This window comes from Eschrichtius robustus, chromosome 8, assembly GCF_028021215.1.
Source record: "Eschrichtius robustus isolate mEscRob2 chromosome 8, mEscRob2.pri, whole genome shotgun sequence".
In the NCBI taxonomy this organism is placed as follows: Eukaryota; Metazoa; Chordata; class Mammalia; order Artiodactyla; family Eschrichtiidae; genus Eschrichtius; species Eschrichtius robustus.
The window spans coordinates 89,205,046-89,226,229 of NC_090831.1; the positions used below are offsets into that span (position 1 = coordinate 89,205,046).

The window sequence follows — 21,184 nt, forward strand, 5'->3', positions numbered from 1 at the left end:
TACAATGCTTCACAAGTATTCTTATTAGAAAAGACATGTTAAGACTACCAGTATAAAAGGAATAACATCAAGTTACTAGGTTTTTTTTTTTTTTTTAGTTTAAGAAACATTGGAGAGGTTTATAAAAGAGTTACTCTGATCTGGTTAAAGTGGAAATTACTCAATGTTTGTGGAAAGCAAATCGATGATATTAAAAGCTTTAAAAATATATACCATAGAAATGCCAGTTCCACAGATTTATCCTAATAACATGATCATGGATGTACATAAATACTGGGTGGCAAAGATGTTAATTATGGACTTATTGGTAAATTCAAAACACTGAAACACTCAGTAAAAGAGCTTGGGTAAATAAACTGTAGTACATCCAAATAATAAAAACTCTTCAGTAATGAAAAACAACCCATGTAACTGATGTGGCAACATTTTCAAAGACAATTCCCATGAAAGACAAGGTTTCCCAAATAACAATAAGGCATGGATACCAATGTGTATAAATAAATATTAATATGTGTGTATGTGTGTGTGTGTGCGCGTGTATTCAAGAAAAGAGTATTTGCAGTTATAAAATAATGCCTGGGTTGGAGGAACCAAAGTGGCGGAGTAGCAGGACGTGCTCTCACTCCCCTTGCGAGAACACCAGAATCACAACTAGCTGCTGGACAATCATCGACAGGAAGACACTGGAACTCACCAAAAAAGATACCCCACATCCAAAGACAAAGGAGAAGCCACAATGAGATGGTAGGAGGGGCACAATCACAATAAAATAAAAATCCCATAACTGCTGGGTGGGTGACTCACAGACTGGAGAACGCTTATACCACAGAAGTCCACCCACTGGAGTGAAGGTTCCAAGCCCCACGTCAGGCTTCCCAACCTGGGGGTCCTGTAACGGGAGGAGGAATTCCTAGAGAATCAGACTTTGAAGGCTAGTGGGAATTGATTGCAGGACTTCGACAGGACTGTGGGAAACAGAGACTCCACTCTTGGAGGGCACACACAAAGTAGTGTGCAAATTGGAACCCGGGGGAAGGAGCAGGGACCCCAGGGGAGACTGAACCAGACTTATCTGCTAGTGTTGTAGGGTCTCCTGCATAGGGGGTGGTGGCTGTGGCTCACTGTGGGGACAAGGACACTGGCAGCAGAAGTTCTGGGAAGGACTCCTTGGCGTGAGCCCTCCCAGAGTCTGTCATTAGCCCCACCAAAGAGCCCAGGTAGGCTCCAGTGTTGGGTTGCCTCAGGCCAAACAACGAACAGGGAGGGAACCCAGCCCTACCCATCAACAGTCAAGTGGATTAAAGTTTTACTGAGCTCTGCCCACCAGAGCAACAGTCAGCTCTACCCACCACCAGTCCCTCCCATCAAGCCTCTTAGATAGCATCATCCACCAGAGGGCAAACAGCAGAAGCAAGAAGAACTACAATCCTGCAGCCTGTGGAACAAAAACCACATTCACAGAAAGACAGACCAGATGAAAAGGCAGAGGGCTATGTACCAGATGAAGGAACAAGATAAAACCCCAGAAAAACAAGTAAATGAAGTGGAGATAGGCAACCTTCCAGAAAAAGAATTCAGAATAATGATAGTGAAGATGATCCAGGACCTCGGAAAAAGAATGGAGGCAAAGATCAAGAAGATGCAAGAAACGTTTAACAAAGACCTAGAAGAATTAAAGAACAAACAAACAGAGATGAACAATACAATAACTGAAATGAAAACTACACTAGAAGGAATCAATAGCAAAATAACTGAGGCAGAAGAACGGATAAGTGACCTAGAAGACAGAATGGTAGAATTCACTGCTGTGGAACAGACTAAAGAAAAAAGAATGAAAAGAAACGAAGACAGCCTAAGAGACCTCTGGGACAACATTAAATGCAACAACATTCGCATTATAGGGGTGCCAGAAGGAGAAGAGAGAGAGAAAGGACCCAACAAAATATTTGAAGAGATTATAGTCAAAAACTTCCCTAACATGGGAAAGGAAATAGCCACCCAAGTCCAGGAAGCGCAGCGAGTCCCATTCAGGATAAACCCAAGGAGAAACATGCCGAGACACATAGTAATCAAATTGGCAAAAATTAAAGACAAAGAAAAATTACTGAAAGCAGCAAGGGAAAAATGAAACATAACATACAAGGGAATTCCCATAAGGTTAACAGCTGATTTCTCAGCAGAAACTCTACAAGCCAGAAGGGAGTGGCATGATATACTTAAAGTGATGAAAGGGAAGAACCTACAACCAACATTACTCTACCTGGCAAGGATCTCATTCAGATTCGATGGACAAATCAAAAGCTTTACAGACAAGCAAAAGCTAAGAGAATTCAGCACCACCAAATCAGCTCTACAACAAACGCTAAAGGAACTTCTCTAAGTGGGAAACACAAGAGAAGAAAAGGACCTACACAAACAAACGCAAAACAATTAAGAAAATGGTCATAGGAACATACATATCGATAATTACCTTAAACGTGAATGGATTAAATGCTCCAACCAAAAGACACAGGTTTGCTGAATGGATACAAAAACAAGACCCATATAAATGCTGTCTACCAGAGATCCACTTCAGACCTAGGGACACATACAGACTGAAAGTGAGGGGATGGAAAAAGATATTCCATGCAAATGGAAATCAAAAGAAAGCTGGAGTAGCTATACTCATATCAGATAAAATAGACTTTAAAATAAAGAACATTACAAGAAACAAGGAAGGACACTACATAATGATCAAGGGATCAATCCAAGAAGAAGATATAACAATTATAAATATATATGCACCCAACATAGGAGCACCTCAATACATAAGGCAACTGCTAACAGCTATAAAAGAGGAAGTCGACAGTAACACAATAACAGTGGGGGACTTTAACACCTCACTTACACCAATGGACAGATCATCCAAAATGAAAATAAATAAGGAAACACAAGCTTTAAATGACACAATAGACCAGATAGAATTAATCGATATTTATAGGACATTCCATCCAAAAACAGCAGATTACACTTTCTTCTTAAGTGCGCACGGAACATTCTCCAGGATAGATCACATCTAGGGTCACAAATCAAGCCTCAGTAAATTTAAGAAAATTGAAATCAAATCAAGCATCTCTTCTGACCACAATGCTATGAGATTAGAAATGAATTACAGGGAAAAAAACGTAAAAAACACAAACACATGGAGGCTAAACAATATGTTACTAAATAACCAAGAGATCACTGAAGAAATCAAAGAGGAAATCAAAAAATACCTAGAGACAAATGACAATGAAAACACAACGATTCAAAACCTATGGGACGCAGTAAAAGCAGTTCTAAGAGGGAAGTTTATAGCTATACAAGCCTACCTCAGGAAACAAAAAAAATCTCAACTAAACAATCTAACCTTACACCTAAAGGAACTAGAGAAAGAAGAACAAACAAAACCCAAAGTTAGCAGAAGGAAAGAAATCATAAAGATCAGAGCAAAAATAAATGAAATAGAAACAAAGAAAACAATAGCAAAGATCAATAAAACTAAAAGCTGGTTCTTTGAGAAGATAAACAAAATTGATAAATGATTAGCCAGACTCATCAAGAAAAAGAAGGAGAGGACTCAAATCAATAAAGTTGGAAATGAAAAAGAAGAAGTTACAACAGACACCGCAGAAATACAAAGCATCCTAAGAGACTATTACAAGCAACTCTGTGCCAATAAAATGGACCACCTGGAAGAAATGGACAAATTCTTAGAAAGGTATAGCCTTCCAAGACTGAACCAGAAAGAAACAGAAAATATGAACAGACCAATCACAAGTAATGAAATTGAAACTGTGATTAAAAATCTTCCAACAAACAAAAGTCCAGCACCAGATGGCTTCACAGGTGAATTCTATCAAACATTTAGAGAAGAGCTAACACCCATCCTTCTCAAGCTCTTCCAAAAAATTACAGAGGAAGGAACACTCCCAAACTCATTCTATGAGGCCACCATCACCCTGATACCAAAACCAGACAAAGATACTACAAAAAAAGAAAATTACAGACCAATATCACTGATGAATATAGATGCAAAAATCCTCAACAAAATGCTAGCAAACAGAATCCAACAACACATTAAAAGGATCATACACCACGATCAAGTGGGATTTATCCCAGGGATGCAAGGATTCTTCAATACACGCAAATCAATCACTGTGATACACCATATTAACAAATTGAAGAATGAAAACCATATGATCATCTCAATAGATGCAGAAAAAGCTTCTGACAAAATTCAACACCCATTTATGATTAAAACTCTCCAGAAAGTGGGCATAGAGGGAAACTACCTCAACATAATAAAGGCAATATATGACAAACCCACAGCAAACATCATTCTCAATGGTGAAAAACTGAAAGCACTTCCTCTAAGATCAGGAACAAGACAAGGATGTCCACTCTCACCACTATTATTCAACATAGTTTTGGAAGTCCTGGCCACGGCAATCAGAGAATAGAAAGAAATAAAAGGAATACAAATTGGAAAAGAAAAAGTAAAATTGTCACTGTTAGCAGATGACATGATACTATACATAGAGAATCCTAAAAATGCCACCAGAAAACTACTAGAGCTAATCAATGAATTTGGTAAAGTAGCAGGATACAAAATTAATGCACAGAAATCTCTGGCATTCCTATACACTAATGATGAAAAATCTGAAAGAGAAGTTATCAAAACACTCCCATTTACCATTGCAACAAAAAGAATAAAATACCCAGGAATAAACCTACCTAGGGAGACAAAAGACCTCTATGCAGAAAACTATAAGACACTGATGAAAGAAATTAAAGATGATACCAACAGATGGAGAGATATACCATGTTCTTGGATTGGAAGAATCAATATTGTGAAAATGAGTATACTACCCAAAGCAATCTACAGATTCAATGCAATCCCTATCAAATTACCAATGACATTTTTTACGGAACTAGATCAAATCATCTTAAAATTTGTATGGAGACCCAAAAGACCCCAAATAGCGAAAGCAGTCTTGAGGGAAAAAAACAGAGCTGGAGGAATCAGACTCCCTGACTTCAGACTATACTACAAAGCTACAGCAATTAACACAATATGGTATTGGCACAAAAACAGAAACATAGATCAATGGAACATGATAGAAAGCCCAGAGATAAACCCACGTACCTATGGTCAACTAATCTATGATAAAGGAGTCAAAGATATACAATGGAGAAAAGACAGTCTCTTCAATAAGTGGTGCTGGGAAAACTGGACAGCTACATGTAAAAGAATGAAATTAGAACACTCCCTAACACCATACACAAAAATAAACTCAAAATAGATTTGAGACCTAAATGTAAGACCAGACACTATAAAACTCTTAGAGGAAAACATAGGAAGAACACTCTTTGACATAAATCACAGCAAGATCTTTTTTGATCCACCTCCTAGAGTAATGGAAATAAAAACAAAAATAAACAAATGGGACCTAATGAAACTTCAAAGCTTTTGCACAGCAAAGGAAACCATAAACAAGACCAAAAGACAACCCTCAGAATGGGAGAAAATATTTGCAAACGAATCAACGGACAAAGGATTAATTTCCAAAATATATAAACAGCTCATGCAGCTCAATATTAAAGAAACAAACAACCCAATCCAAAAATGGGCAGAAGACCTAAATAGACATTTCTCCAAAGAAGACATACAGATGGCCAAGAAGCACATGAAAAGCTGCTCAACATCACTTATTATTAGAGAAATGCAAATCAAAACTACAGTGAGGTATCACCTCACACCAGTTAGAATGGGCATCATCAGAAAATCTACAAAGAACAAATGCTGGAGAGAGTGTGGAGAAAACGGAACCCTCTTGCACTGTTGGTGGGAATGTAAATTGATACAGCCACTATGGAGAACAGTACGGAGGTTCCTTAAAAAATTAAAAATAGAATTACCATATGACCCAGCAATCCCACTACTGGGCATATACCAGAGAAAACCATAATTCAAAAAGACACATGCACCCCAATGTTCATTGCAGCACTATTTACAATAGCCAGGTCATGGTAGCAACCTAAATGCCCATCGACAGACAAATGGAAAAAGAAGATGTGGTACATATATACAATGGAATATTACTCAGCCATAAAAAGGAACGAAATTGAGTCATTTGTTGAGACGTGGATGGATCTAGAGACTGTCACACACAGTGAAGTAAGTCAGAAAGAGAAAAACAAATATTGTATATTAACGCATGTATGTGGAACCTAGAAAAATGGTACAGATGAAACGGTTTGCAGGGCAGAAGTTGAGACACAGATGTAGAGAACAAACGTATGGACACCAAGGGGGAAAAACCACGGTGGGGTGGGGATGGTTGTGTGCTGAATTGGATGATTGGGATTGACATGTATACACTGATGTGTATAAAATTGATGACTAATAAGAACCTGCAGTATAAAAAAACAAACAAACAAAAACAACTAATACTAAACTTTCTTTGGGTTATTTGTATGGAAATTTGTTAATATAAATGTTTCAGACATTACATGAAATTTCTAAAAATCTTATATGTTCTGGTATAATGTTATAAGTCATAATTCTAGTCATTACTTTAAATGTATATCTCAGAAATAACTAAATTTCCTTGTCAACTGTATTATTATGAACTTTCATCAAATCTTTAACCGTGGTCATTTTTAAGTCTTTTGTCATTTACAGACAGTTCTGGGTGTACTCTGATGCTTTTGCAAAAATGTTGCTATAAAAGATTTTCATCTTCAAGGGATTCATGGAAAAGACTCTGACAAGTACAGGTTTCTGGTAACTGACTATACTGTTGAACTGAATGAACAAGCATTTTCAGAACTCTAATGGAAAACTGATGAATTCATAAAAGTGCTAACAAAAGATCAAGATAAAAAAACATTAATCACATGGGACTGAGTGAACCGATGAGGATGATTATAATTTTTGTGACTTTCTGTTTGCATTAAAAAAAAAAAAATCCCACAAGGACTCAGAGGCAAAAAATATACAAATCAATTTTCACTGCAAAGTAAAGGAGCTGTTACAGTGGAGGATTACTGGACTGAATGTCAATATGAGTGTGTTTCGTGTTTGGTAATTGCAATCATTGTTGCTTTTGTTGTGGTCATCCATTTACAATGCTTGGTGCCAGTTTATTTATCTCTTGTAAAAATAAAATACAATGTGTGTGTGTGAAAAAATAAAAATAAAAAAATAATGCCTGGTGATTTCTAATCACTGAAGCCAGAAATCTCATTTATGATGCTTATGAAGGAGGTAAAAAAGAAACCCAAGTTTACACCTGCAGAATTTGAGATTAATTAGCCAAAGGTCATATAGAAATGTGATGGTGATAAAAGCAAGAATAGACCAGAAGTAGAAACAAAAACAACAGTTGATATTCAGGACAAGCTGTGTTCTGATTTGCAAACTGAATAAAAAGAAAATCTAGGAGATATCTTATCAGCATCCATAGCAAGACAAAACTTTTAGGAAAATATAAATTGCATAAATCAAATCGTGATTAAATTTCAGGAGACTCAATTTGATTTTGATATGAAATCGATGTAGGTGAATAATCCAATCACTAGCCCAATAATAAGATCCATCCCACAGTTGCCATCACCCATTTAATTCAAATAGAACCTTAAGCCTCTTGTGAAGTAGATTTAATGAAGTCTAGATGCTTTCCGGGCTAACCACTCTTGGTTACACTTAATGAGAACTGAATAAACAAACTCAGTATTAGTCACACTTGTGCAAGTTATTCCATTTCACTGCAGCCAGAAGAGATTTTCATGTGATCTTGTTTAAACCAGCTAAACATCTGGAAAATGTGGAAACTATTCTGTAAGGCACAAGAGGACCACACGCTTGGAGGAGACATCAGTTATGTGGCTGAGGTCAGGCCCCAGGATGCTGGAAGGAGAGCTTACTGGAGATGGCTTACTTACAATGAAGCCAAGTTTTTTATAATCCCGGGTGTACATGGACTTGCGCTTCTCCATGCTGCCGCTGCTGTTATTTGGTTCAGACTCTGCATCAAAAGCAATTCTTCGAAGTTCAAATATGATGTCCCGCTGAGCCTGAAGGGGTTAGGGAGAAAAAATGGGAGGGGGAGAGAGAGCTGCCTTCACTGTGTGACGTTACATCTACTCCCTCGTTCCCCAGGGTCTAAATGAATCACTGCATACAGGCAAAGGAAAAACAGATAAAAGGCAACCAATGTCCTAAGTTACAGCTCTGTATACTTCTTTTTCTCCTGCCACTCTCCCTGCTGGTAGGCCCTGGCTTTATTCCACAATTACCCTCACAGCCAAGCCACTTGGAGCACTGATATCAATTGCCTCGTGAAGTTCTAAATGAGAGCCCCAAATATGATGGAAGGCTTGTGATTGGGAAAAAAAAAAAAAAAATTAGAGGACCTGGGAGTCCTGTACTGTCAGAAATAAAGCAAGAGGCACGTAAGGTTTATGAACAATATGTAAGTGACAAGGGATCCCTAACTCCACTGAGAAGTGACTTCATAGAAACAAACCTTAAAAATGGTTAAAACGGTAAATTTTCTGTGAGGCATATTTAACCACAATAAGAAAAAATATATCTTTTAGATAAAAGGAGGTGGTTTCCAAGCAGGGAGGGCTGTTTCACCTTAAGACACATTGCGTTTCGTACTAGAAGTAGTAAGACTGTCGCATCTCTCTGGGTGATCGCACTTGGTCTTGCCAAAAGCGTGGGGCATGTTAGACAGCTGCTCAAAACCTCTCCATCATTCCTAATCTCATGGCCTCACGCCATGAATGAAGTGCTGCAGTGGTTACACACTTTGCATGTGCATCCACATCTGCTAGAGATCAGACCCTCACGTGCCAATAATGAGTGTTTTCCTTTCCAAAGCTGCAGCGCTATTTAAGTTGAAAATGTGCTACAGCAGGGCTCCCAGCTGTTTCCTCTCACTCTGTCCTCACATAGTAAAGTTCCCCCAAAGCGTTTTGGATCGAGACTTAACTTTTCATGCACAACAACCAGAGACCTAGAGAGAATTATAGCAAAGAGACAACTGACAAAGATGTAAGCCCAGAAATCGGATGTAACCTGGGACCTCCACCCGTGGCACTGATCACTGGAGAATGGAAATTACTCCTTCAGCCTGCAGAATCAATCTCACACAGAGCTACCAAGTGGCTATGTGTTCTGGGAACTTGACTCCAAAGCTATCGCCGTTGAAGGTATTGGGGCTAAGGGCCAACGTCTGCAGCCATGTGACGTCAAGCTTTCTTACCCAATAAAGAAAGAATATGCATGTGTTTGATGCATAATGAAATAATTCATTTATTTTATTCTCTGATCCTAGATTCACCTAAATTTTAAATCCATTCCCCTAAGTCCTGAGATGATAATAAAATAATATTATCATCATCTAAGACCTCCTGGTTTCCAAGTAGCCCAAGAAAAGACTTTTAATGACACTCTTTCCCACATGTGCTTTTACCGTTGTCTAACGAGCACTCACCTGGTCCTGGGGATCCATCTTGGTCATCATCCTGTCTTCCAAAAGGTTAAAGGTTAGCACCTGCAGCACGTACAGCTGGTGTGCCATTTCATTGTTGATGGCCCGCTGAGCTCGGATGACATGCTAGGGAGATGGTTCACAAGTGAAATTTTTTTAAACAAAGGAAGAAAGAAAAAGCAAATAACCTAAGTTACCCCCCATCATGATGCCAAGCAGAACCTCAGAAGTCCTTATTTGGAAGCAAGGGGGATGTAAGTGGGTGGAACCGCCCTTCAGGAGAAAGATGAGCACACGGGTGACCCTGGAGCATTCCTTTACATCTCAGGGCCCAGTAAGGTTCCTGATCTTTAGGCCAGAAGTGGAGAAAAGACCTACTGTGTGCAGTGAAGAGTGGAGGTGGGGAAGGAAGTGGAAATTCGGTGGTGATTACATCCATATAAATCAAGAGAAGGTGTGCCTGAAATGAGAGCACCTTGAGAAAAACTGTGGATTTCTACAACAGAAGCATTGCTTGCCTGCAGTAGAGAAATAAATGGTGCATATGTATTGTAAGCAATTTTGCCATCATCTTAACCCTGCAACTGTCACTGACAAGTGATCCCACTTCTCAACGGGGAAAAGTTTTAGAAGCATCACACAAAAGCAAAGTACCTATCAGGTTTGTAGTTAATTCACCATGGAAACTGTACAGTAACTACTGTCACCACAATGCAGTGAGTGAATTTATGTATATTACTTTTTACTCACCTGTTAACAATGAAATTTTTTTTAAAAAAATGACCCTTCCCCTTTGAAACAGAACCAAAATGGAACAAATATAAAAGGAGTGGCAGGAGACAGATATGGGGGCCTTCGCCCACACCAGGGTTGGGGTTGAAATGGGATGCAGCATTTGGGTCTAATATACATCTGATTTGTCAGAGACCACCGTTGTGCCTTAAAACTGCCAACCAACCAGTCAAAGTGGTGAAACACCCATTCAAATGAGTTATTTTGAACGTGCCAGACCCAACCACATCTTGCTGTCTCAAAGAACTTTCTCTGGGTGCCCCCCAACCTGACGTGCACCTGGACTCCTCAGCCGGCTCTGAGCACCATGTCAAAATAAGCAATTGAAGAAGGAGGGGTGGGGTGAAGAATGAGGAATAGAAGGAAGTGGCTGAACCAAAATTATGGAGGTTGGGGGGTGGGAAGCCAGGCAATGGGATGGGGGGAGAATCAAACTTCATATCTTCCAATCTTCCCAATAGAATGTTAATTCATAGTATATGTTGAGTATCCAAAGTGTATGGGTACTAGAGCATGTGGGTATCTATTTTATTAGCAACTCAGAAGTATCTGCACTCCAAGTTATTGCCAGAGAATACCAACCTTGAACTTCCAGCCATCAAAATCTCATATAAAAAGTCCCACTGAAACAAACTGATCTTTGAGACATGATGGTTACAGTCATTCCACCCACCCCATCTCTGGGTATTCTAACTCCAACTGCCTTACCAAGGCGATACCAACAACAGGCTAAGACCTTAATTCCAAGTTTCTACTCCTTCATCTCCCCACTCTCCTCCCCTGCACAAACACCTTCACTGCACTACGCTTTAAAATCACTGCTTCACAATCTTGAGAACGAAAAATGGAGCTGGAGGAATCAGGCTCCCTGACTTCAGACTATACTACAAAGCTACACTAATCAAGACAGCATGGTACTGGCACAAAAGCAGAAACATAGATCAATGGAACAGGATAGAAAGCCCAGAGATAAACCCACGCACATATGGTCACCTTATCTTTGATAAAGGAGGCAAGCATATACAGTGGAGAAAAGACAGCCTCTTCAATAAGTGGTGCTGGGAAAACTGGACAGGTACGTGTAAAAGTATGAAATTAGAACACTCCCTAACACCATGCACAAAAATAAACTCAAAATGGATTAAAGACCTAAACGTAAGGCCAGACACTATCAAACTCTTAGAGGAAAACATAGGCAGAACACTGTATGACATAAATCACAGCAAGATCCTTTTTGACCCAGCTCCTAGAGAAATGGAAATAAAAACAAAAATAAACAAATGGGACCTAATGAAACTTCAAAGCTTTTGCACAGCAAAGGAAACCATAAACAAGACCAAAAGACAACCATCAGAATGGGAGAAAATATTTGCAAATGAAGCAACTGACAAAGGATTAATCTCCAAGATTTACAAGCAGCTCATGCAGCTCAATAACAAAAAAACAAACAACCCAATCCAAAAATGGGCAGAAGACCTAAATAGACATTTCTCCAAAGAAGATATACAGATTGCCAACAGACACATGAAAGAATGCTCAACATCATTAATCATTAGAGAAATGCAAATCAAAACTACAATGAGATATCATCTCACACCGGTCAGAATGGCCATCATCAAAAAATCTAGAAACAATAAATGCTGGAGAGGGTGTGGAGAAAAGGGAACACTCTTGCACTGTTGGTGGGAATGTAAATTGATACAGCCACTATGGAGAACAGTATGGAGGTTCCTTAAAAAACTAAAAATAGAACTACCATACGACCCAGCAATCCCACTACTGGGCATATACCCTGAGAAAACCATAACTCAAAAAGAGTCATGTACCACAATGTTCATTGCAGCTCTATTTACAGTAGCCAGAACATGGAAGCAACCTAAGTGTCCATCATCGGATGAATGGATAAAGAAGATGTGGCACATATATACAATGGAATATTACTCAGCCATAAAAAGAAACGAAATGGAGTTATTTGTAGTGAGGTGGATGGAGTTAGAGTCTGTCATACAGAGTGAAGTAAGTCAGAAAGAGAAAAACAAATACAGTATGCTAACATATATATATGGAATCTAAGGGATAAAAAAAAAAAAAGGTCATGAAGAACCTAGTGGCAGGATGGGAATAAAGACACAGACCTACTAGAGAATGGACTTGAGGATTTGGGGAGGGGGAAGGGTAAGATGTGACAAAGTGAGAGAGTGGCATGGACATATATACACTACCAAATGTAAAATAGCTAGTGGGAAGCAACTGCATAGCGCAGGGAGATCAGCTCTGTGCTTTGTGACCGCCTGGGGGGGTGGGATGGGGAGGGTGGCAGGGAGGGAGATGCAGGAGGGAGGAGATGTGGAAACATATGTATATGTATGACTGATTCACTTTGTTATAGAGCAGAAACTAACACACCATTGTAAAGCAATTATATTCCAATAAAGATGTTTTAAAAAAAAAAAAATCACTGCTTCAGGGGGCTTCTCTGGTGGCGTAGTGGTTAAGAATCTGCCTGCCAATGCAGGGGACATGGGTTCGAGCCCTGGTCTGGGAAGATCCCACATGCCATGGAACAACAAAGCCCATACACCACAACTACTGAGCCTGCGCTCTAGAGCCCGCCCACGAGCCACAACTACTGAGCCCGCGTGCTGCAACTACTGAAGCCCACATGCCTAGAGCCTGTGCTCCGCAACAAGAGAAGCCACCACAATGAGAAGCCCAGACACCGCAACAAAGACCCAGTGCAGCCAAAAATAAATAAATAAATAAATAAAATCACTGCTTCCACCTTTATTGAGAGCCAGTATAAAAAATAACCGTATTATGAATCCCTCTGTGATTTCTAAAAAGCCATTCTTGGACCAAGAATCTATTAGAATGTTCTAATAATACCCGTTTCAGATTCCAATTCCAGGGGGCAAAATATGTCATCCCCCGAAGAACTGGGGTACCTCTTTTATCAAACAGTGAAAATTACACTCATATGGTTTCTCTTTATCCTTAACAGCCAGGAAGTTTAACATGAAACTTGATGACAAATTGTAGTCATTATTATTGGCTTTGGGTTCTAGAATATTTATTTTCTTTGCCCTCATAAGGTTTTTAATTTTTAAAGGCCTCATTGTATTGGAATGTGTGTGTGTGTGTGTGTGTGTGTGTGTGTGTGTGTGTATGTAACTGTAAGCTTGCAGAACTCCTTTTCAGAGTTACACGAGCACTTTTTTTTTGGTAAGCAGAAGAATCAATCACACATGCTTCTTTCAGCCTTTGGTTAAAAGTCAAGTAGCAGATAAGGCCTCAGGAAATCTTGCTATTTGATTTATTTCTAAACATTCACAACATAACATGTAGAGCTTCTTTTCCACTGAGGTTTCAGGTCTTTTTCGCATCACAGTTAATGAGTGGGTTTCATGTCTGTCTTTCCTGCCTTTCTCTAGGAAAGGGGCCCAGGAAAATGATGGTCGAAATTTCAGGACTTCTCTCAGAGTCTGATATGTTTCCAGCTAGTTTCCTCACTAAAAATAGTATAAGCTCATACTGGTGGAATTTTTAAAGTCAGGGAGCCCCTGATTTCCTTAAACGCAAAGCTAAAGCTACAGTGAGTATAATAAACCTGCCCCACCGAGAGAGATTTCCAACCCTTCCTGCCAGAATGCGTTTCTCTCTAGAGCAGTTCCAGAGATGCTCTCCCTCCAATCATGAGGCCATTCCTGTGGGAAAGCTTTGTTTATTCCATTTCCAAAAGCACACTTTTTCCTCCTTTCTAGTTACTACTGCTTCACCACAGAAGCAAGTCACAGAACAAATCACAAAACCAAGCCAAAAGAGGAGATGAATAAATACACCAGACCATTCCTTCCCAACAAGGTGGTCACAGCACATAGGTACTCACTGTTAAGATGATGGAACGCAGTTGCTTCTGAGCCAAAATATTCGCCATCTCCTGTGGAAGAAAAACACACGGACAGAAAAGCTTTGGTTAGAAAGATACATTTCCACATAGCCCCAGATGACTTTATCCTGGGGCGTGCTTCAAAACTGGATATCAGCAGTATTTCTTACCAAAGAAAGGACTCAAGTGGACAGTAGTATTCGAATTACTTTTTGAATGTTGTTTAGATAACAAAGCAGTAGCCAACAGCAAAGGAAGGAAATCTGGCACCTGCAAATTTCTTTTTTTTTTTTCTTTGTTTTCTTGGGAATTTCTTCCTTACAGGAAAAGGTAAGTGCTGAATAAAAATCAAACACTCCAAATGAAAGCAATGGCTCCCCACTGGAATGGCTCATCAGCTTTTATTAGACTGTATATGTGCAGAGCTTTCACTACAAGGCAACAAAACGCCTGCACAGAGGAGATTCCAATACTAGAGAGCCATCACTTTAAAGGTCTAAGACTTCTAAAAGCCATTTCATCTTAATCTGTGCAAAACCAAAGAGTGAGTAGTACATACCCCAGGGCTTAATAGTCTATGCAAATGAACTGAGTGAAGTTTTAGCAAAGGACAAACATCTGGGCAGATGCAAAGCCCTAGGGGCCGCACTCAGCATTCCTGGGCCTCAATTCTGCAGGCTGTGCTTTGTGCTTTGGCCTGCCTGACTGGCATAGAGGATTTGCAGGTGATTTTATTAAATGAAATGATTCACAGATGCCCTTTCTGAATATTGTCAAACAGATACTAAGGGGAAATGAAATAGTTGAACATAATCTTGGTACAAACATCCCAAAGGAAAAATACTGCTCATATTCAGGAAGTCACTTGAATGTTGTTTTCTGGTGGGGGGGGAGGCGGTATTTTTAGTGTCACTACTCTTAATGAGTAGAGAAGAAACTAAGCTATGATTTAAAAACACAACCATGAATTCGATCAAGGTCAAAATAAACTTGGAGATAGCAAGGAGAACTCAGAACACAGGGAGGAAGTACGAGGGGGCACACAGGCAGGGCTGGACAGGGGCAGAATGGGAATGCAAGGCCCACTTTGTGCTGACAAAGGGAACATGGGGACTTACAGTCAGAGGACAATCAAGGATGTCAACACTGCTCTCTACACCAACCTAACGGCCATCGCCACCACAGAAAGGAAAGCCAGCAGGAGAGAAGAAGGAATGGAAATTCAGAGCACTCTGTTAGACGTTACAGCTTAATTTTAACACCCCTGCTGACCCGCTGCATTGAAGAGAAAAGCACACAAATACGCTAAGGTGATCTAAAAGGGCTAGATGGCATCAAAGTCAAAATCCGATACTATACTACTATACATAAAATAGATAACTAATAAGGACCTACTGTATAGAACAGGAAACTCTACTCAATACTCTGTAATGACCTATATGGGAAAAGAATGTAAAAAAAGAGTGGATACAGGTATACATATAACTGATTCACTTTGCTGTGTAGCAGAAAGTAACACAACATTGTAAATTAACTATACTCCAATAAAAATGTTTAAAAAACAACGACAACAAAAACAAAATCCAATACTAAGTCCTCTTCCAACCTCTTGAAAACAAGAAGGCAAGGATGAGGACACCATTGGAAACAAGTTAAATGGCAATCCAGAAGGAACTGCCCTTCCATGGGTCACAGAAAGCCATGCTTTCTTCCTGATCAAAACAGAAAGGTCCATTTTTTTCTTCTTGGATCAGATGAAAACAAAAGGCCCAACGTTCTTTTATAATTCCTTTTCTTTAATAAAAATGAAATTATTGCTTTATTGACACACAAACAAAAAGAAAAGAAAAAAATTCTCTGTGCCTATGTCAGCCTATCGACTTAACAATTTTTAAAATAAGTTAGAAGGGACAGTGTATTTCCAACATCTACTAGAGCAATTATTATAATGATCTGTTTACAATATTTATCTTCTGCATAAGAGTGTGGTCTTCTCAAGGGCACAGAGACTGTCCTTTTCATCTTTGCATTCCCAGCACAGCACAATGGTTGGCACAGAGTAGGCAATGAATGTTTCATAAAACATCCCGCTACCCTCCTAAAGGAACAGGAACTTGATCAGAGAGAAAACAGAAAAATCCTTGTCCACACCATGGATTTTTTTTTTGCCCAATATTAAGGAATGGTTTGAGTGAACTTGAGAAATCTATGGAGAATATTTTATACCATTAGGATGATATAAAAGTATATAGATAGATATGAATATGGATATGGATACAGGCATACCTCAGAGATATTGCAAGTTTGGTTACAGACCACCACAATACAGCAAATACCACAATCAAGTGAGTCACACTAATATTTTGGTTTCCCAGTGCACATAAAAGTTATGTTTACACTATGCTGTAGTCTATTAAGTATGCAATACATTTTGTCTAAGAAAACAATGTACATACCTTAATTTTAAATACTTAATTGCTAAAAAATGATAACATCATCTAAACCTTCATAGACTCATAATCTTTTTGCTGATGGAGGGCTTGAAATTTTGCAAGAATTACCAGAGACACCATGTGAGCAAATGCTGTCGGAAAATGGTGCCAGTAGACTTGGTCGATGCAGGGTTGCCACAAACTTTCAACGTGTAAAATAACACAGTATTTGCAAAGCACAATAAAGCGAAACGCAGTAAAACGAGGTCTGCCTGTATAGATATACTGACAGGGAAAGATGTCCACAAAATCTTCTTTAGTTTTAAAAGCAGTTAAAAAAACCCAAAAAACAGTGCATGCAGTATGATCATATCTAGTGAAAAAAATGATGTCTGCAGGAGAGTCTTTGCACAAAAAGCAGGAAGTAGGACCATGACAGTCCCACAGGTGTGAGTGGTTGCAGTGGTTCCCTCTCTGGGAATGCAATTATAGGTTTCTTTAAAATTTCTTCCTTTGGAATCTGTATTTTCGGATTTTTCTATCAAATCTTTTAACTATAAAGGGGTTTTTTAAAATAATGCTTATCAAAACCATAAATATTTGTAGAGAAATTTGGAAGGGATCTGACCAACTTCTTTGCCATGAAAATAATAAAATAAATAATGGCAACTAGTTGTAAGAAAAAGGACCCACTTGCCCACCTAATAGCTATCCCCTCTCCCACAAAACAAGCACCCCTTCCCTTTATTTGGGCAGGAAAAGGGAGAGTCTCCAATACCTGGGAGGCAGGGGAAAGCATGACCCAACCCCCCACCTCCCAGGGAGGCTGACAGGGGACCATCCACAGAGGATGCAGTTATACCCCAGGCCCAAGTTCACTGCTCTCTCAGGCAGGCCAACTCAATGAATGCAAAACAAAAATATCGCCCAGGTGTGCCTGCCAAGTAAAAAGATCTGACTTTAGTCATATTTTTCTTCAGTAAAAGCAGAAATAAGGTATAGGTATTTAAAATCCTTCTAAATTCATTAACATTTTGAAAAATAAAGAAAATCCAGATAATAGAGTCCTACCAATGTGTTTGAGCCCAAGTTGGAAAGAAATGTTGAAATAAATAAAATTTTTTGACTGAAGTGGAATTTATCCAATGTCCAAAAGCTTTAAAAAGACAAACAAACAAACAAACAAACAAAGGGACATTCCTGTAAATCCAGTAAATAAGTGTTTAGAATTATGTTTTAATCTGATTGGAGTAAGAAAATGGGCTTGATGTCTTTCAGGTGTCAGTAAGTTCTTTACCAGGCAAATACAAGGCCATTCTGCAGGTGATGTCTCCTTGACCGGCATTCAGTGGGATGCTTTGCAAATAAGAGCAAGAATGAGGTTGGGATTCTAGCTTGGACTCTTATCAGCTCAGCAATCGGTCAAGTTCTCTACTTCCTTTGACTCTCAATTTCCTCATTTATAAAATGGAAATAATAAGACTTTCTATAGATATGAGAATTAAATGAAATGACATAAGACACTGAACATGGCATGGTGCATGGCAAACCCTCAAATATTATCATTGGTGACAGGCTTTGGGAAATTTTCCTATTTGCCAAAACAATTCAGACCTTGCAATCTTTCAAAACATAAGCCAATAACAATATATAATATACAGCAAGATGTCACCAACTAGCTTATCTTCTGCTTTAAAGGCCTCCACTGATGTTCAGAAAATAACAACAAATAAACTTTTCTTCATTATGAACTCGAAATAATTTTGAGCCAACTCTCTCTTAACTCACTAAAATGTACTTTAAAAATTAAAAATCGAAATATTCCTTTTCTTGACCAACAATAATCACTGATTCATCTTAAATTCAACATAGTTTATAAAGTCCAAGTTAATTTTCTATAGACAAGTATCATCATTTTTATTTCAAAGACTAAATTAGTCATATAATACTTTGGATTTTCTGCTGGTTGATATACACCCTATCTTTCTTAGTTGAATTGTTTTCTTAAATGGTTTAATGTTATTAGACTACGCTTTGTGATTTATTATTAATATAGCAATATACAGCCAAACTGTACCATGTCGGTCTCATGGAGCCTAATTTTTCAAAAATAAAAAAGGATTTGATTAGCAGAATCCAAACCTAATGTTAATGGTATTCCTAATATAATGGTATCCCATTATGTTTTCCTTGTTATCATTGTCCTGGAGTCAGCATAGATTGGCAACTAATTCCCTACTTTTCCATGGTCATTCAATTCCAATTCAACAGATTAACAGTAGTTTTAGTGTAACAGAAAGATACAAGGTGTATGCATCTTATTCGTGTCTAGATGCAGAGATCCAAGTGAAATCGTAGCACTTGGGGTGAGCATGAGCTTTCATTTCCTCTAATCCAGCCACAGGAAAAAAGACAGTCTCAAGAGGTCCAATCAGCGTTCTGGCCTGGCTCTTGACCCCACTCTACAAACAGCCTTCAGTGGCCTGGCCAGTAGAAGGGTCAAGCTTCTCAATGCCCATGTCAGGCTTATGTATGTGCTGCCCATGTCAGGCTTGTGAACATGCCCAGGCAATTTGCTGGGATGATGGGAATTATCATGAGCCCAGTATTTAGATATAAATATATAAGGAGCAGCCCTACCCATGATCCCACCTAAGATCTGCAAAGCCACCCTTAAAAATCCAGCCTGGAGCATAGGCTTGGGGAGGACAGGCACCTCCTGGCTCCAGCCAACACCAAACCAAAAGCACAGGAAACTATAACGCCACTCTACTTATTGTGCAAACATAGCCCCTAGGAATGAGCAAACAATCCTAAATGGAAAACAAACCAGAAACCTTCACATTTAGCCACTGAGATTTAAAATCCTTGGCAACGAAAAAATAAAGTAAAAAAATAAAATTCTTGACACAGTGTTCAGTAGCATGCTAGCTTTCTAAATTCTTCTAAAACAATTTATTGGTAACTGTCATCAAGCTCCCCAGTACTCTTTCTAAAGGTTGAAAAATCTCATATTTCCATCCAGTTTGTAAATGAAGTAAATTGTGACCAAGGTAACAAGTATGTTATGTTGATGGAAAAAAAAACAGGAATGGATTCTGAGGTGTGAACCAAATTCTAAGACATGCAAAAACCCACTTCTACAACCACTTTATAATCGTCCTTTCCCTAGTTGAAGAAGAACCAATATCAAAGGGTAGATTTCACGTAGGTCCATTTCAGGGGTTCCCTCCTCTTGTTTGCACAGAGGAGGGGAAATGAATTGCTCAGTCCTCCTGGCCACATCCACACACAGAAGCAGAAATATCACCAAGCAAAGAGCCCCTCTCACAGATGAACAGTTATCTCAACCCCTGCAGCAATTTTCACCTTCCCTGTCCTGTCTTCTCACCTTCCCATCTCACGCCTCCCTGGGGAAAGCATGACAACTCTCAGGGTCTACATTTTCTCATCAGGCAAATGGGGACAATCCCTCCCTGGACCCAGTGAGTATCCAATGAAATGACAGAAGATCACAGGGGCTTCTAACTCTGCATCCACCACAGAGGCAGAGTTTCATCTTTATTTCATCTCTTTGTTCTGGGCTTCTATGTTGGGTTTCATGTGATGAAAGGGCTCTACCGCTGGAACACTCCTAACTTTCCTCATCAGACAGGGGCTTGCCCATCTCCACCTAGTTCCCACTGGATCTGTGAATGATCCCAGGCTGTCCAGGCAAACCACTGAGCAGCAAGGAGCCCCACAGGAGTTCCTGGGATGGGAAGGGGAAGGCTCTCTCTGCACCAAAAGTTGCCGGCACAACTGGGCACCGTCTTTAAGACAAAAGAAGTGCAACTTACCTGCCTCTTCTCATCAGGAGCCTTCAGGAAAAGTGCATTAATCACTGCAATGGTATAGGTTTGGATTTCTTGATCTGTCCTGTAAAGACACACAGACATACAGAAAGTCAGAAGAGGCTACCCCTGAGTTAGACCATGATAAAGCTCATGATTATTTCCCCCCAAAATAGTGAGAGAGAAAGCCAGGACCTAGAAAACACATTCAGCACTGAAAAAATATTTTGACCATCACGAGGCTGGAAACACAGCGAGGGGACAATTACTATTGCTAGCCAGACAAAACACGCTCAGTGGAGATCACCCAGACGTACAGGTGGCCAGCTGCCTCTCTCCGCTTCTCCTCTATTAGAGTCAAAAATATGGACCAGGGGAATGTATGTGTGTATGTGTGTGTGTGTATGTGATTTTCTGTTTGATGCATGAAGTATACCTGGGAATAGTCCTGGGTATCCCTATATTCCTGGGCTTATGATAAAGGAAACTGTTTTGTCTCCATGGCAATAATATTACATATTCTAAAAATCTATTTCCCAAATAGAAACTTTTTTTAAAATTTAACATCTTTACTGGAGTATAATTGCTTTACAATGTTGTGTTAGTTTCTGCTGTACAACAAAATGAATCAGCTATATGTATACATATATCCCCATATCCCCTCCCTCTTGTGTCTCCCTCCCACCCTCCCTATCCCACCCCTAGGTAGTCACAAAG

General features: G+C 39.4%; 1 protein-coding gene across 2 annotated transcripts in view; it reads right to left on the minus strand.

The window, feature by feature from the left end:
• The window catches only part of ELMO1 (engulfment and cell motility 1), a 553,192-nt gene that overhangs the window by 331,355 nt on the left and 200,653 nt on the right, over window positions 1-21,184 (minus strand). For both annotated transcript variants that reach the window (XM_068549306.1, XM_068549305.1), the window contains exons 11-14: window positions 20,474-20,552; window positions 14,203-14,253; window positions 9,528-9,650; window positions 7,969-8,100 (exon numbers count right to left, since the gene is read on the minus strand). In XM_068549306.1, the coding sequence (XP_068405407.1) occupies window positions 7,969-8,100; window positions 9,528-9,650; window positions 14,203-14,253; window positions 20,474-20,552 (385 nt within the window). The remainder of the gene's footprint in view (window positions 1-7,968; window positions 8,101-9,527; window positions 9,651-14,202; window positions 14,254-20,473; window positions 20,553-21,184) is intronic.